The 16400-nt window shown below is 27.9% G+C and overlaps 1 protein-coding gene and 1 pseudogene across 3 annotated transcripts in view; both read left to right on the forward strand.

Annotated features, from left to right (window-relative positions):
* Positions 1–16400, forward strand: part of LOC149886990 (NADH-ubiquinone oxidoreductase 75 kDa subunit, mitochondrial-like) — a 64447-nt gene that overhangs the window by 37798 nt on the left and 10249 nt on the right. For all 3 annotated transcript variants that reach the window (XM_090091761.1, XM_090091762.1, XM_090091763.1), the window contains exons 10-14: positions 499–627; positions 849–915; positions 5313–5375; positions 6988–7143; positions 10685–10774. In XM_090091761.1, coding sequence (XP_089947887.1) covers positions 499–627; positions 849–915; positions 5313–5375; positions 6988–7143; positions 10685–10774 — 505 coding nt within the window. The remainder of the gene's footprint in view (positions 1–498; positions 628–848; positions 916–5312; positions 5376–6987; positions 7144–10684; positions 10775–16400) is intronic.
* On the forward strand, positions 14702–15819 carry LOC149886992 (uncharacterized; annotated as a pseudogene).

Below are 16400 nucleotides of genomic sequence, written 5' to 3' on the forward strand. Positions count from 1 at the left end.
ACATGACAGTTTCTTAGCCATTTTTGGCTAAGAAATTAAGTCTAGTAAATATATTTCATTAATGTGTTATTACTAAATAAAACTGAATTTATCTTTTGTTGGCTGTTGGAAATAGCCACTAAGAAAACAGAGCTCATCTAAAGTCATATCTTATTTTGGTACAGAGTAGTCCAATTGATGAAAAAACTCATACTAATTCTTAACTAGGTTTTATAGTGCACCAACTTTTCAATCAGCAGGTCAAATATACCTATAAACAGCTCTAACATTTGAGACACAAAGTTTGCCCATGTTATGTTTCAATTAAAAATATTAATTTTAAGGAATACCAAATATTTCATTTTCAAGAAACAAAACCAGAACTCTTTAATATGTTCTCAAACTTAAATAGCATTTGAATCACAAATGTATTAATTTGTAAGTTTCTTCCAAGTTTCTTTTTACATCTTTAAATTACTACTAATTAATTTACTTATCTTACTTAATTTCTTCTTTTAGGTTTGACTTAAGATCTAATTATCTTTTTAACTCAACAATTGCAAAAATTGAAGAAGCAGATGTTTTATTAATTGTTGGAAGTTGTCCTCGGTATGAAGCACCAATGGTCAATGCTCGTATACGAAAAGCGTAGGTTTTATTATTTTGTTTTACAAAGTGAATTTGTAGTTTTTGTCAATCAACTTTCAAATAAGTTGTTTGATACAAAGTGAAAGTGATGATATATGATATAGATTCATTTTTGTTAAATGGCAGTAACATTTCTGGTTAGATAAGCTCAATCAGAACATAAACATTTCTTGTTATTTCCATGAAATGTATATGCTTAATTCGTCATTTTTTTTATCTAGTTGGATTCATAATCAACTTGAGGTTGCTGTTATTGGGAAAAAAACTGATCTAACTTATAAATGTGAGGTATGAAATTATAACTAGACACCACTGCAGATCCTGGTGAAACATTAGTCAGCAATTTAGTAATATTTAATTGAAACATTTGCTCTTATTATTGTTGTCTCAAATGTTACTCAATAGCTGATATTGTATGAACTAGTTTTTTACTTTATGTTAGCTAGATTGAGAATTTAAATACTATGGATATAAAGCTCTAATAAACAAGCAAATTTTTAAAATATTTATCTTAGTCTTAGTAATTTTTAAAACATGTATCTTAGAAAGGCTTCTATTCTTAATATCTTGTGTTAAGAAAAATGTGGATATAGAGATTAGGATATAGAGTTGAAATGATTGCTCTTAAAACTTTGAGCTTTATTAAATTTATGTGAATATGTAAAATAATTTACTTTTTAATGAAGAAGTCCATGAAACCTTTAATGGTGAAAAAAAGTTCACAAAAAATTTCATTAAAAGACAAGAATAGATTTAAAAAAGTTATTTGTGGTCAAATAACTTTTTTAAATCTATTTTAAGTATGGAGAGTCTGTAAATAGTAGTGAATGTTTTGTTTTTTTCTGTCTTAGACTAGCTTTAAGACTAGCTTTAAGTTTATAAAGTCATTTCTTGTCAGAAAACACAACAAAACAAAAATCTGCACCCCTACTATCTGCACCAACATTGCTAAAATTTTCCTCAAATATTTAGAGACAGTTTAGAAAAAGTTGTAAATATTTTCCTTTAACTATTACCTGTTCAAGATCTATGGGTTCTTGAAGTTTGATCAATTTTGGCTTAAAAATGAGGGTTTAATTAAGCTGAGATGTTAAACTTATGTTTAGTATTATGTTTATAAGGTACTTGTAATAATTTTTTTGAAATAAATAATCTCAGAATACATTCTAAACTTATCTAATAAAAGCTTTATACGTTGTCCTGAACTACTAATTTATAGTTTTCTGAAAAATCACTTTAAAAAAATTTCAGGTTTGCTGCTGGGGTGATTGCCAAGTATAAGTTTAGTGCAAGTTTTGTCAGTTTTTTGCATATTAGTTCTATGTACTCAAACACTGGCTGCTTGTTATATGTTAAATTTGATCTATCTATTGTCCACTAATCAAATTCTACCTCATCATTGTCTTCAATTTTCCAACTAAGTTATTTTCAGGTTTTTCAACCAATTCATCCATAGTTTCTGGGTATCTTTCACATTTCCAATATTCATTCTTTCATTTTATAATAATTATCATTAAAGTTGCCAAAAGTATAAGAAAACAGTTATTTGTATGTCTCTACTAGGAGATGTTAAAACTGTTTTAAATTCTGATGAATGGAACACGTCCATACAAAATCTGTTTCTGAAGCATCAATAGTAATAAACTATTTTGGTCACAATGTGCAAAATCTTAAAAATTCTATTTTTATTTTTAGGTTCTTGGTTTTAAAGGTAACATACAATTTATACTTAATAAGAACTAGCATTTTACAAATGATTTATAATCATTCCTGTCATATCTGTAAAATTCCTTCTTATGTAAATTTGAATACAATTCAACAGATTGTCAAGTTGTCATTTTTTTCATTTTTATCAATTTTGAAAATTGAAAAAATTGGGAAAAAAAATAGATCAATAAAAATTTTAAATATTAAAAAAAAAGTGACATCTTGATAGCCTGAATTGAACGATAAAACCAGCTAAAAAAACTAGCCCACACCTGAAGATTTTATAAAATGAATTCTCAGTGCCATTCCATTTGTTTTTTTGGGTTCTTTCATTACAGTGAAAGAACCCAAAAAAATCAATGGAATTGTCTCCTAATAGAAAAGGCTAATTATAAGTTACAAGTTTTATTCACAATTCCTATTGTTTTACTTCAAGCTTTGTAATAATAGTTAAGTTTTTAATGTCATATTAGTTAAATTTCTAAATACAAAAGAGTAAAAAGTATTCATTTTAATGGAGGTGATCATGATTAAAAACACTTAGACAAAATATTTAAATTTCCTATAGATATTACATTGTTTTGGCTTTAAATTCTCTTTCCACTTGAATGTAGTTGAGGTTGAGTTAAAAATCTGAACAGCATTGTGCTATGTGGAATCAGGTGGTCAAAAATCAAAAAATTCACATTTTAAATTTCCACACAACACCAGAGGTTCACTCAGTCTTCTTCCATGTGTTGCAGTTTATTTCTATAAACAATTGAGGCCTTGGACTCTACAGTGAGCAATCAACTAAAGCTCTTCATTCAAACTTCAAACCCCAACGGCAGCATTTCAAAAGACAAAAACCCATCCAGAATATGGGATTTATTTGTTGAATTGTGTTGTTCATTACAAAAGCAACCATGTCTAATAAAATTTTGAATCAGTATAATGATAGATGAAATCAGTGAATGATAGAAGACTTTTTTTAGTATGATAAAGTATGAGGTCATTTTTATACTTTCTCTGATTTAGACTTATTAGTTAATTTTATTGTATGAAATAGTTTTTTAAGATGTTCTCTCATGGATGGTAATCCAGGATTTTAAAATCACTACCAATCATAACCCACTGATATGTAATATCATCCCTCAAAAGGATTTTTTTTGGAGTGTTTTCATTGGTATTTCACCTCAAAATTTTCAAACATTGAGATAATAAGAAACATTTGGATGACTATCCCAGTCACAGATAATGCAGCAGTAATGTGTATGCCCAAACTGCATGCCTATGAGTATTATAACCACTTTCAAATTCAATTCCTACAAATGTCCCACACAAAATCTATATTTTTAATACCCCTTAAAATGAAGTTCATTTTTTTTTTTTTTTTTTTTTTTCGAAAAATTTTGTTTATATAGATTGAAAATGATGAGTTGATATTTCCATAGTGAAGATTACAGCTTTGAGATGTATTGTAAATGAACTGATGTCTAAAAACTGTCATCTGTACATTTATATCACCACAGTAAGTTAAATATCCTGTTGAACAAAAGAAGCATATCAAATCATTTTGCCAACAAAGAAATGATCAAACTGTTGTGTTTTTAGTCAAAAGGTTTAATTGCTGTAATCTAGAAACCAGAGTTTATTTTTATGAAGATTCAGGTCCCTGATGTGATCATTTAACTTGCTTTGTTGTTTTGATCATTAAAAAGGGGTTCTTTTGCTGGAAACATCTACATCTTTATCTGACTTCATATTGATTGAATTTTTATATTTATTTAATTACCACCAACTGGGGAATCTTTACTCACTATTTATGTTTTTGTTTTCCTGCAAATTACTTTCTTGTTCACTTATCAAAAGATCAGAATTATCTACATTAGGCAATAATTTTTTAAAAGAACTAAGCACAATATCAAAAGAATTAATTTGCAGGAAAACAAAATCACAAAGTCACCCTGGCAGCTAAAGTCACCCCAGTTGACAGTACTGTTTTTTTATTTAATATAAAAACCCTCTATTGTTGTAGGAAAAAAAAAGTAAACCTTACATGATTCTATAAAATTATTGTTAACTCAAACAACACTTATGGTCAACTACTATTGAACCCTTATCTTGGTTGCATCCAAAATAAGTTTCATATGGTTCCTTTATAAGTGGTGTAAACTTCTGTTACTGATTTACAAATATCAATTCACATTAGATAACAGAAACTAGAGTTATTGCAGCTTTTTTAAGACATCACCATACAATTTTGTTAAAAATCTATAAAATTCATATAAATTATTATACTATTCATATAAATTGTCTAATTAAAGAAAGAAAAAATAAAAAATTAAACAAGTTTTGTTCTATCTAATTAGATGATTTATGGTTTTCAATATTTCTTAGTATTCATATCAACAGTATTTTCTGGTATTAAATTGTGTGGTGGATAAAGCATTTTTTTATAAAATTTCTTTGTCATTTACAGTCAATATAACAATCAACTGATTTTGTGTAATTTTATCAATTTTAAAAAACTCAGAGTAGGCATAGAGAGTTCTTATAAGTTCTAAAAATTCATTTACTTCCTTATTATCTATAAACACATAATGATCCATCTGTGATCTCACTTCAATTGTTCAAAAGCTCTTTCTCAAAATATTTACAGATTTTTAATCTTTCCTACCAAAGTTGAACAACAAATAATTTTGTTACTGCTTTAAATTTTTTTTATTTTAAGTGTCTCTGCAGAGAGCAACAATTTAGTTGACACCTTGAGTTTTAAATTATTTTAGATTCAAATTGTAATTTCAAAAATGTAATTTCAAAGATTTTTGACAAAGTGTCATATTTGATCATTTTGAAATAGTTGTTTATTGATCTTTTAGGTTTAATTAGCATACAGTTTTTTTTATCAACTTAATAAGAAAATAAAAACTTAATTTAAAGTTAAAAATCTGCCTTTTCAGTACGTTTAACAATACTGTTTTGTTTTTGCTGCTTAGCATTTAGGAGATGATTTGTCTGTTTTATATGACATCACAGCTGGTACACATCCTTATTACAAGGTATTTATGTTAACCTTTGAAGTTCTATCAAATATGTACTATTTCTTTATTGGTAGTGTAGTTTAAATTCACCATAAATTCTTATTGGGAAGTTTTTGCATTTAAAAAGGTTATGAATAATTTTTGTTTAAATATTTTTATTTTTCTTAAACATTTTCTTTCATTTTATGTTTGTTTTTACAACAACTGTTTTATGTTTTATGTTTCTGATTATATTATAACCCCTGGTGACAAAAATTTGGCACAAAATAAACACAGACAGAATAGTACAACTAAAAGTTTAATGATCAAAAAATATTGTACAGAATATTAAACAATATATTAGTTTTTTATTTTCGGGACTGCAATAATGATTTCTCGCCATTATGATGTACGGCATCAATTTTTTTGTATACATGTTCACACATGCCTTGTACAAGATTTTTATCAATTTTTTTTAAACAAGAATGGATTTTTTTTTGCAGCTGATCTTCACTTTCAGCTTCCCGATTGTTTTTATACACGTAGCCTTTAAGGATTGACCAGAAATCTTCAATTGGTCGTAATTCTGGGACACATGCTAGATTATCAAATTTTGTTACATAACGGATATTTTTCTCATCGAGGTAATTGGTCACACTTCTAGCATAATGTGAAGAGGCCAAGTCAGGCCAGAATTCATAATTACCATTACTGTGATGTTTGTTGATAAAGGGTTAAATCGTTTGATGATGCAATCATTTTTGTACACTGTTTGGTTAATTGCCAGTCTCGCAGGTTCAATAAATGGTTTCGAGATTCCACGAGGGGATATGGTAATCCACACAAGAATTTTTTTTTCAAATTTGCTTTTGCGCTTATATTTTACATTTTTTGGTGCATTTTTTGCGTCATCTGAGTAAAATCCAACATATGAATTTTTATTTGTATGTTTAAATGTAAAATAAGACTCATCGTCAATGACAAAGTCGCGGTTTCTGAATTTGCGACAAATTCTTCCACACTTCAGTTGCAACTGCTTTAACTGTTTCTCAGTGCTATCAGGGATTTGTTTTTTCTTAAAATAACAAATGTTTGTTTTGTTTTTTATTGTTTTTACAATGTAGGAATGATCAAACTTGAATTTATTTGCAATTTTTCTTGTTGAAGTTCCAGACCGGTTGTTCAAAAGACCTTTCAGATGATTGATGTTCCCAGCAGTCATAATTTTTGGTTTTCTGCCTGATCCAGGCTTATGAGACTTTGGCTCATTGTTCTTCCACTTTGCCATATAACGTTTAATGGTTCTTTCGGGGTGATTAGAGGCAACAAAATACTCTATGGTGCTCTTTGTTTTAGCATTAGGATGCAAATTACAATAGTTGTACACTTGTTCAATTAATGTAGACGACTTCATTTTTGGATAACTTTTTTATTAATTAATCTAAGTAAACAAAACTTTCAGTAAAAGATAAATAACACTTTATAAACAAAATAACTAAAAAATTAAGACTGGATAACTAAAAAGTTAAGACTGGGTAACTAAAAATTCAATAAGTTTTAGCTTATCAAAGATTGTGCCAAATTTTTGTCAACAGTGGTTAGTGGGTTTAATGGTTTTTACCCATTGATAATACAATTTCTTTTGTTTTAGATTCTACATAAAGCTAAACACCCAATGATTATTTTTGGAACTCTTAACCATCCAGATGGAAATGTTATTCATCACCTATGTGCAAAGCTGTCAAATTCTTTGAAATCTAAACTAAATTTTGATCCTGATTGGAGAGTTTTGAATGTTCTCCATAAGGTTTGCATCCTTTTATTAGCAAGAAATTAGATTCCTTGTATGAAATTTGTATGTTGTTAGATATTCTAAAAAAGATTAACTAACCAAGGTATATGAGGCACAGATTAGTTAATTAGCAATTCATTATAAATAGAAAAAAGATACTTAAATTTAATATCCCTTAAAAGAAAAGTAAACTTGTAAAGTCAATCTGTATAAAATAAGTACTAATCTGCAGTATCCTTTCTTCTTTAGCATCAATTAAGTAACAATAGAGTAAAATCTATAGAAGCTAAATTTTTTTAACTTTTTTAAAAATACTTCTTTGATTTTATTGATTTGGCACAGATGAAAAATGTAATTAAATGGTACTTATGGAGGAATTTGTTCACTCAGTTCAAAGCAGTTTTTAAGATATTTAACTTTTAATTATGTCCTGATTTACTGTTTAAGGTTAATTACATGGAACTTAAATAATTAATTTCATAAAATCTACAAATTTAATCATCTAAATATTATTAGCAACTCTTGCCACTATTGGCAAGAGTTGCTAATAATATCTAGTTGATTAATTTTTGTTAAAATAATCACACACAAGCGCGCACAAAGTGGAAAGTATGAAGATATTAAATCATCAAATTTTAAGGAGGCATCTTTAAAGGCATTATTTATCATATCTTTTGTACCAGATGTACTTGAGTCAAATCATAATGTTAAAACTAACAAGCTCGACTTAGATAAGTTTTACTTGTCTTATGCTATATTTATGCATGGAATTTTAAAAACAATTGCTCTGAATTAAGAACACTTTTGGTCACAGTGAAAAGTCCAAGAAATCAAAAAAACTTAAAGCTATTGAAAATGTTAATTGTATAGGTGAAGTTTTTCTATTTAAAAGTGATAGTGATCTAATTGCTAATCTTCTTTTTTTCCTTGAATTACACCTAATGAAGGTTTAAAATCAACAAAAATATCCTAAAAGCAATTTAAAAAAATAGCTGATCGAGAGATTTTAAAAAAATATTTAACAAGGACATTTAGCATTCAAGTTTTTTTCAGGAATGTGTTATTTTATTTTTTGTTACCTATTTTATTGCATCATGGTAGTAGGCATAATTCTTATTCTTCATCAGTGAATACTAGATGTGAACAGCATCAGATAGATGGCAAGTCTTCTTGCATTTTTTCTAGAGGGTCCCCAGTGCCTTCAATTGTTCAAGGAAAGTTCTGTCTTCTATGTAATCTGATGTTGTTCAGTTTTCCAATTTTTGTATTTTCATATTCTCCCTCCAGTACTCAGAATAATTGCTGTGTTTCATCTTGCAGCATGTAACTGGTTATCTTGGTAGATAACCAGTGTTTGTTCACAAGTTCCTCAAAAATCTCAATGAAGAGATCATCGTACCATCCAGCAATCCTTCTAATTTCTTGTGGTTTGGGTGTAATATTTTTAGACCACAGAAGTGTGCAAATATGGCTCCTCAGCTAAATTAAATGATAAGTTTGAGCTGAAGAAAATCTAAAGAATCTTTTGAGTAGGTTCTGACATCAAAAAGGTTTTAGTTTACTTCCTTGAGTTGGGGTGGAAATATGGACTTTCAGAATACAATTCATTGAATAGGTTTGAAACATTAGAAACAACAATACTTATGTTCATTAAGCTTCTAAGCATTTATTTTGGTTCATTATTGTCCTTCCTTGTCTTGCATTTCTTTAGAAGTGCGTGAACACACTCCAATTAATTACTGATTTTTAGTTCATTACACACCTAACTGTATTGTTATTGATCTCAGAAACCTCCTTCCACTCATATCCTCTTTCTCTCCTACTTCCAAATGCCATTTATTTCTATGATTATGTTTAAAGTTTTTGAAGGTTTTAAATATTGTAAAGGAACAATTAGACTTCAAAGATTCAATAGCTAAATCTAAAATCTAAAAATAAAAACCTTAAAATATCATTTTCTACTGTTGATCAAAATTAGGAATAAAAATTCTGTAGTTTAAGTAAACCCATATGAGCACAACAAAACTTTTTTTTAGTTTTTTTTTTAATTCTGATTAAAAATGGACTGCCTATGAAAAATTGATTGTAAATGTATTTCATTATATTTGAATGATTAAATCAACAGGTTTTAGGAGATAATATTTTTGGTATAAATCAATTACATGCTGTATAAATCAGTTTTACATGGGAAACCCTGTCAATTGGGTGCTGAAATTCTTCAGAAGAACTGTGTTATTGAGTTCTTCTGTGTTAACTACTGAGCTCGGACGTCTTGAAACTATTTTTGTTACGAGACATTACGATACAAGATCTCGAAATGACACTGAGTTTTGAGAATAGTTTCGATTGAGATCATTGTTTTGACAAGTTTTGAGAGGTTACGAGAAGTAACGAGATTCTCGATTGAGAATTAGCCAGAAATTTCCCTTCTCGAAACATTATAATATTACGAGAATAATGAGAAATTAACAAGATTTAAAATATTTTTTCGATGTTTTTTGATAAATAAATATATTACGAGACAAGTTTTCTAGTTTTTCAAATATATTGAAAATTATTGGAATAAAAGGTTTTTTTGTTAATTTTTGTACCTAAATTTTGATTAAAATAACAAAACACTATTTCAATTGCCACCTAAGTAGCCATTGGCAGTCCTCATTGTGAAACATCAAGCCAGATCATTTTTAGTTACCAAAATTTGTACTGCAATTAGCCAATTTCTTCAATATGACATTTCATCTACATGACAATTCAAACTTGTAAGTGTAAATATAACTGTAAAATCTCGAGGATTGAAAACTGATCTTTTGGAAAGACTATGTATTTAAACTAATACAAATACAGGCGTGTCTATGCTGCACCACCAACATAATATAATTTAAAAAAAGGTCTGTGGAGAGTACACACCAATAAATTAACCATTAGTAGTAATAACAATAATTAGTTTACAAATGCCACATTTAACAACACTCACTTATAATAATTAAATGATAAATATCACTTTCCACATGCTCCTTTACAATAATTAAAATATTACTGTCACTTTTAACAATAACTGTTTATTTTACTGGCATCATTCACTTTTAACATTTTAACTTTGTCATCTTATTAAAAAACTAAAAAAAATTTTTAAGTAATGAACTAAAGTAAAAAGACACAGCAAAATAAGCAATAAGTTATAAAAATATATAGTAATAAAGTGTCTTCTTACCTGATTCTTTGTAAAAAAGAATCATCTAGAAATAAAATCGTCTCGAAATAAAAATCTCGATTGAAAATTCCCAAATTGTCTCGAGACGCCTGAGTTTACTAACTACCTAATTTTAATAAAATCAGAGAGTTAAACAGCCTTATTGAAGTGATATGGAATTAGTCAATAAATCACAAAACGGAGAAAAGAAAAGAAAATTTTAAAAAACATCCTAAGAGACACAATCCCTTTGTTTAGTGTTTCGATTGCAAACTAGTTTTAAAAGTTATTCAACTTCTTTTATGCAATTATCAGGAGAAAAAAAAAGCACCAGATTTTTTGATTTTTGACTCTTTTTTTTCCAAGGTTGCCAGTCAAGTGGCTGCACTTGATATTGGATATAAATCTTTTTCAAATAAATTTGGTGGATTGAAACTTCTTTATTTGCTTGGAGCAGTGAGTTGCTTAAATATTCTAAACTTTGTTTACTATTTTTAGTATTAGAAACATACAATTAATTTTTATTCCAAGTTTTTATTATTTTTATTAATTATGTATGTATACATATTTACACACGCGCGCACACATACACACACAAACACACACACACACGGTACTATTCATTATTTGAATGATAGAGAGTTTTAATAAAAAGAATAAATTTTTTTTTTTTTTCATAATATTGGTAAATCTTGGTAATAGAAATGTGTATAGATGATTTAAGATAATATATGGATTCATATCATTTTAAGTGGGTATGATTTTCAGTAGAAACACAATTGGCAATATTGCAGAAGCAAAAATATTCAATGGGATAAATAAAAAAAAAGTAGTCTAAAATTTATACTTTAACAGGATGAAACATTACTATCAGAATATTGGCAAATTACATCTGCTGTTGAAGACAGAAGAATAACTATCATTAGTGAAATAAACAGACTGTTGTTAATTGCCTCAGAAATAAAAAATAGTATTAGTTCCCAAAAAGATCTATATCTGTGACAGCAGATAAGAGATGATTGATAGAAGCAGGGTATGGTGGTAGAATAGCTGCAAAGCTTAGACCATATAAACTGATAAACACACTGCGCATAAACTATTTTGAAGCCAACATCTTTTAGCGTGTGGCATGATGTTTGAGCAACAAAAAAAATGTGGTATAAACAAAATAATGTTTTTAGAAACTTAACATTAAATGTTAAGTTATGCATTAAACCTTATTGTTATTTTTTATGAAGTATTATTATTAGATTTATTATTATTTTGTAATAAATTTAAATAAATTCTTAGATTAGCATTGAAAATGCAACAGCTAATACAATGTTATGTATGATATCATGCGTTACATTAATAAACAAAATAACTTTATATTGATTTGAAAATAAAATTTTCCTTGTAAATACAATTCGTATACATTTACTATATTGTATATCCTTAATCAAGTCAGCTTTGTGGTGCAATCATATCTTTAAATATTTAGCGATAATAATTTTGACTAAAGATAGTACATGATTATCTTGAAGATCTTCATCAAACATATGATCATGCAAACATTTAAAAGCAGATTTGTGCATATTATGCAAGCATTTGATCACTAATATTTTCATTATGTTCTTTTTATTTAAATTATCTGTTTGCTCAAATATTCTAAATTCTTTTTCAGCCAACTTGCATGAATAAATAATGTCAGGTGATACGTTTATAAGGTCAGTCTTTGGATTTAAGGAATAATGTTTCAGAGTCACAAGCATAAAAGTATTTTCATCCGAAGTTAAAGCACAAATACAAGATTACATTTCACAATTCATTATCATTATCATCCTTTAAATTAGCATCTGAACATTGAATTCCTGATGGTGTAGTTTGATACTTACTGTTACTACTTACAGTTAAAATTGATATTAGTGTTTGATCTAAGCAAATTTTATTTTGAGAATCAGTAACTTCACAAAAAATCAAAAGACAAGCGCAATTTCATATTGGTGAGCTTGTTGGGTTGTTATTATGACCAGTATGACTACAAATAGCACTAAAAAAACTTCAAGATGGTCTTGAGAAAATTTATATGCTAAAACATATTTCAATATCAGTTCATTGCTAATAACATTTTCTTCATAAATTGACTTTAAAGAATTCAGACTACTTATCATGCCTAGAAAACCCATTTTTCTTCCTGTTGTTTATACAAATTGTCCATCTGGTAATTCTTTAAGGCTTTTCAAATATTTAATTATTTGATCAATTCATAAAAATATTTTTCCTTTGTTCCAATTTTGTATGCCACATTTAAATTTTTTTTTTAGTAAATTCCAGCTATTTAAAATATCGAATGCATCATTTGTAACAAAAGTTTCAGTTGGTTCACTATTCTTAAAATTTAAAGGGTGGTTTGTTTGTCTTAAATACTTTAATACCTTGGCCACACTTAAACTGAAAGTCTGAGCTGCAACTTTCACTTTTATTTTTTCCTGTGTCTAGTCAAGTGTCAATTTCTAATTTTTTTAGCGATGTGCAGACCTTCACTATTCTGTATATCTACTAATTTCTGTATCACCACTCTATAGGATTTCCATTAGTATAATAAATTGCTGGTCTGCTTGTATTTCTTATGAGCTCCAACATGTGTGGAGGATCAGGTAAAATGTGTGTAGGACGATTTGATATACAATGAGGAAACCTAAGTCTTCATATTTTCAATAGAAATATTGGATCCCAAAAAATTTTGCATACGAATATATAAAGCAGTTCCATCAAAATGTAAGCGATATAACTTCTGCAACACTTTCATAAATAAATTGTAGGCAATCTTTAACAATATTAGCTTTTTCACGACCACCTAAACCAACAATTAAAAAATATGCAACAGGAAGTTTTTAGTGTTCATTCACACAGTTAACCATGAAAGCTACAGCTTCTTTTTCTTTGGGTAAGCTATCATTATTAATATCAGCACCAATATCAATATATCCAGAAAAATTATGATCTGTCCATTCAATTTTTTTTCTAATGGCCATCTCATCTAGCATCAATCAACACAACACGTTGATCAATTTTCTGAGCCTCTTTTACTTTGCTACAAGAGTAACTAAAGCTTCTTTACTAAATCCAGGGGAACAGTTAACACTTTCATACAATTTTTTTATAGTTCATGGATGAGGAAGAGTATTATTAAATATTTCAACATCATATATTTTAGCAGAATAACAATTTATTGTTAAAGCAAAGCTCCTTAATTCTGGTGAGTAATGCTTTTTAACTTTTCCTTGTAAAATTCAACAAAATAATTGTTTTGTAGACTCAGATATAGTTCCCTGTAATTAAATAGATCAAATAAAATTATCCATACAATAAAAATAAATAGCGACACAAAGTATATATAACATGATAAATAAACAGTTAAAAACCTGTTCTGTTACATTACCAGTAAATAAAACTATTCCTACGGTAATTATATGGTTTGAATTTAACTGTTAGCTAATGATTAATATAGTAAATTATATATCATAAAAATTTACTAAATCAAAACCATATTTCAACAGTAGGCCATCTAAAATAAAATAAAGGCAAATGTAGAACTAAGAAAAGTCACAAATATTTTAGAGACAAACTGCAATTATGGTCAAAGGAGTCAGCAAATGTGAGTGTCTCATAACTAGTCTTATCAAAAAATATATCATACTATTAGTGAAGTTTCTTCAGAAATCATACTGTTTGATTTAACATGACAATAAAATAAATTTAAGTCTTTAATCCTATTTATTAGACGACGTTTGGATTGTTGAAGCATTTTAATTTTAAAAACTTTTTACTATTTTCTGGTGTCATTATATAATTTTCATCAAAATCACCAATATACCGTTTACCATTAAGTAGTAGGATTGATTTGACACTTTTCAACATCAATGTTACTAAAAATATATAGATATTATGTCACAAAAAGTAAACTTAAACATTTTAAATCAGTATATGCCATTGTAAAAATAGTAGTTATATTAGACTTACTATATCGAATCATTGGTGATATTAATCCGGTCAAAATAGACAAAAAATAAAGGTAGATTTGCAATAAGTCGCATAGAGCTGAAAATTTGTACATACCTTGAGCACATTTTTACAAATAAAGTATTAAAAGTCCCCATCGATCCCATATCTGCAAAAAAAGTTATTCAAGGTTTAAGGTTTTAAAAAAAATTTGTTTTTTTTAAAAAAAAAAGAAAGGAAAGTTTTAATCATAAAAATAGATCAAACAAAAGCGAACAGCATCTTAACGCATTTTTGAATAAACTGTTTCGTCGGCTTTTCTTTGAACTTGTATAAGAACAATGAAAAATGCTTTTTTCAACTAATTTTTTCAACTGATTTTTCTCGTCTGACTTCCCAAAATTCTTGGAACAAAGTTACGAACGATGAAATACTTTTAGCGTTGAACGTTCCATTGCAGTTAAGAGTATCGAGCAGTATTTTTTATAACGATTGGAACCGTTTAATACTTTTATTAAAATGTCGCAACTATGTTTTATATGTAGTAAACTTTTAATAGCAAGTGAAACCGTTGTTGTTGATCGTGGAATGAAGACTTTGATTAATACAAGTGTTAAAAGAAGTGACAGGTTTTATGAATATCTGAAAGATCTGAAGTCTGTGACGATTCATGTGGTGTGCCATAAAAAGTATACTCGGAAGAGTACTATTGTTGCATTTAAAAGACAGCAAGATATAGATCAAGTCAGCACATCTGAAAATAGTCCACCTCGTACCAGAGCGTGCGTAAGTGACTCACTTTTTTGTTTAAAAAAATGTTGCTTATTTTGCGGCGATGAAGTAAACAAGGAAGCCGAGAAGAAGAAAGCGAAGAAAATTCGGCGTAAAATTCATAAAGTTGCGACTTGAACTTAAAGAATCAATTCTGAAGGTAGCATGGAATCGTTTTGACGAGGAAGCAAAAAAGGTTACTGCACGCATTGAATATGAATTTGATTTAGTTGCTGCTGAGGCTAAATATCATAATACCTGTTATAATTCTTTCTTGAGACCAACCAATGGGTGTAAAATCGGTCGTCCTCAAGATGAATCTACAAATGTTGCGATGGAAGAACTATTTAAATACATTGAAAATAGCGATGACTGCCAGTTTTCATTAGAAGAACTAAAAAACATTTTCAAAAATTCACATTTAGATAACAGAACAATTAAGACACGATTAAAGTTGAAGTTCGGTAATAAAATTATTATCACTGAAAAACCGGGAAAACTAACGTTAATATATTTTCGCAAGAATTGCAATATCTCAGGAATAACGATTCTTATAAAAATGTATAAAGGTAATTTTATTAAATACTTTTATTATGTAATACTTTTGTTTGATCTTTATTATGATAAAACTTATCATTAATTGAAAAAAAAGAAAAAACTATTTTTTTTAACCTTTTAACCTTTAATAACTTTTTTTCCAGATATGGGATCGATGGGTACTTTTAATATTTTATTTGTAATAATATCCTAAAGGTATGTACCAATTTTCAGCTTTATGCGAATTATTGTAAATTGAAATGTTTAATTTGACCGGATTATATTTTTTTTCATCATTAATGGTATTATACATTACAAAAAGTAAACTCAAACATTTTAAATCAATGTATGCCATTGTAAAAGTAGAAGTTATATTATTGTAAGATAGACTTACTATATTAAATCATTGGTGATATTATTTGAAATAATATTTTGTCTGTTTTTTGGTGGTTTTCTAGGATTACTAATTTTTCTTAAGTGTGTAGGAAAATCAAATATAGAAGGGATTGCATCATTTTTTAATTTCTTTTGTGAACTCCAAGGACTTCCTTCATAACAGTCACAAGTGCAATGTTTATCACAAAGTTTAGATTTTTCTAGGGGTAAAACCATTCCTTCACATAACTAATATCCATCTCTAACCTAATTCCACATCTTTTTCAAAACTACCAGCAAAAAAAAAAATCTAATAATTATATTCAAATAATAAACTATTTTTTTCGAAATATAATATAGGATATTAGTTAAGAATAATTTGTCGCTACTTACCCATGAAAAGTAACTCCTTTAGTAC

This window comes from Hydra viridissima, unplaced genomic scaffold (genome assembly GCF_058129835.1).
Source record: "Hydra viridissima isolate aposymbiotic clone 2 unplaced genomic scaffold, HvirCarnegie_v1 scaffold_6, whole genome shotgun sequence".
NCBI lineage: Eukaryota > Metazoa > Cnidaria > Hydrozoa > Anthoathecata > Hydridae > Hydra > Hydra viridissima.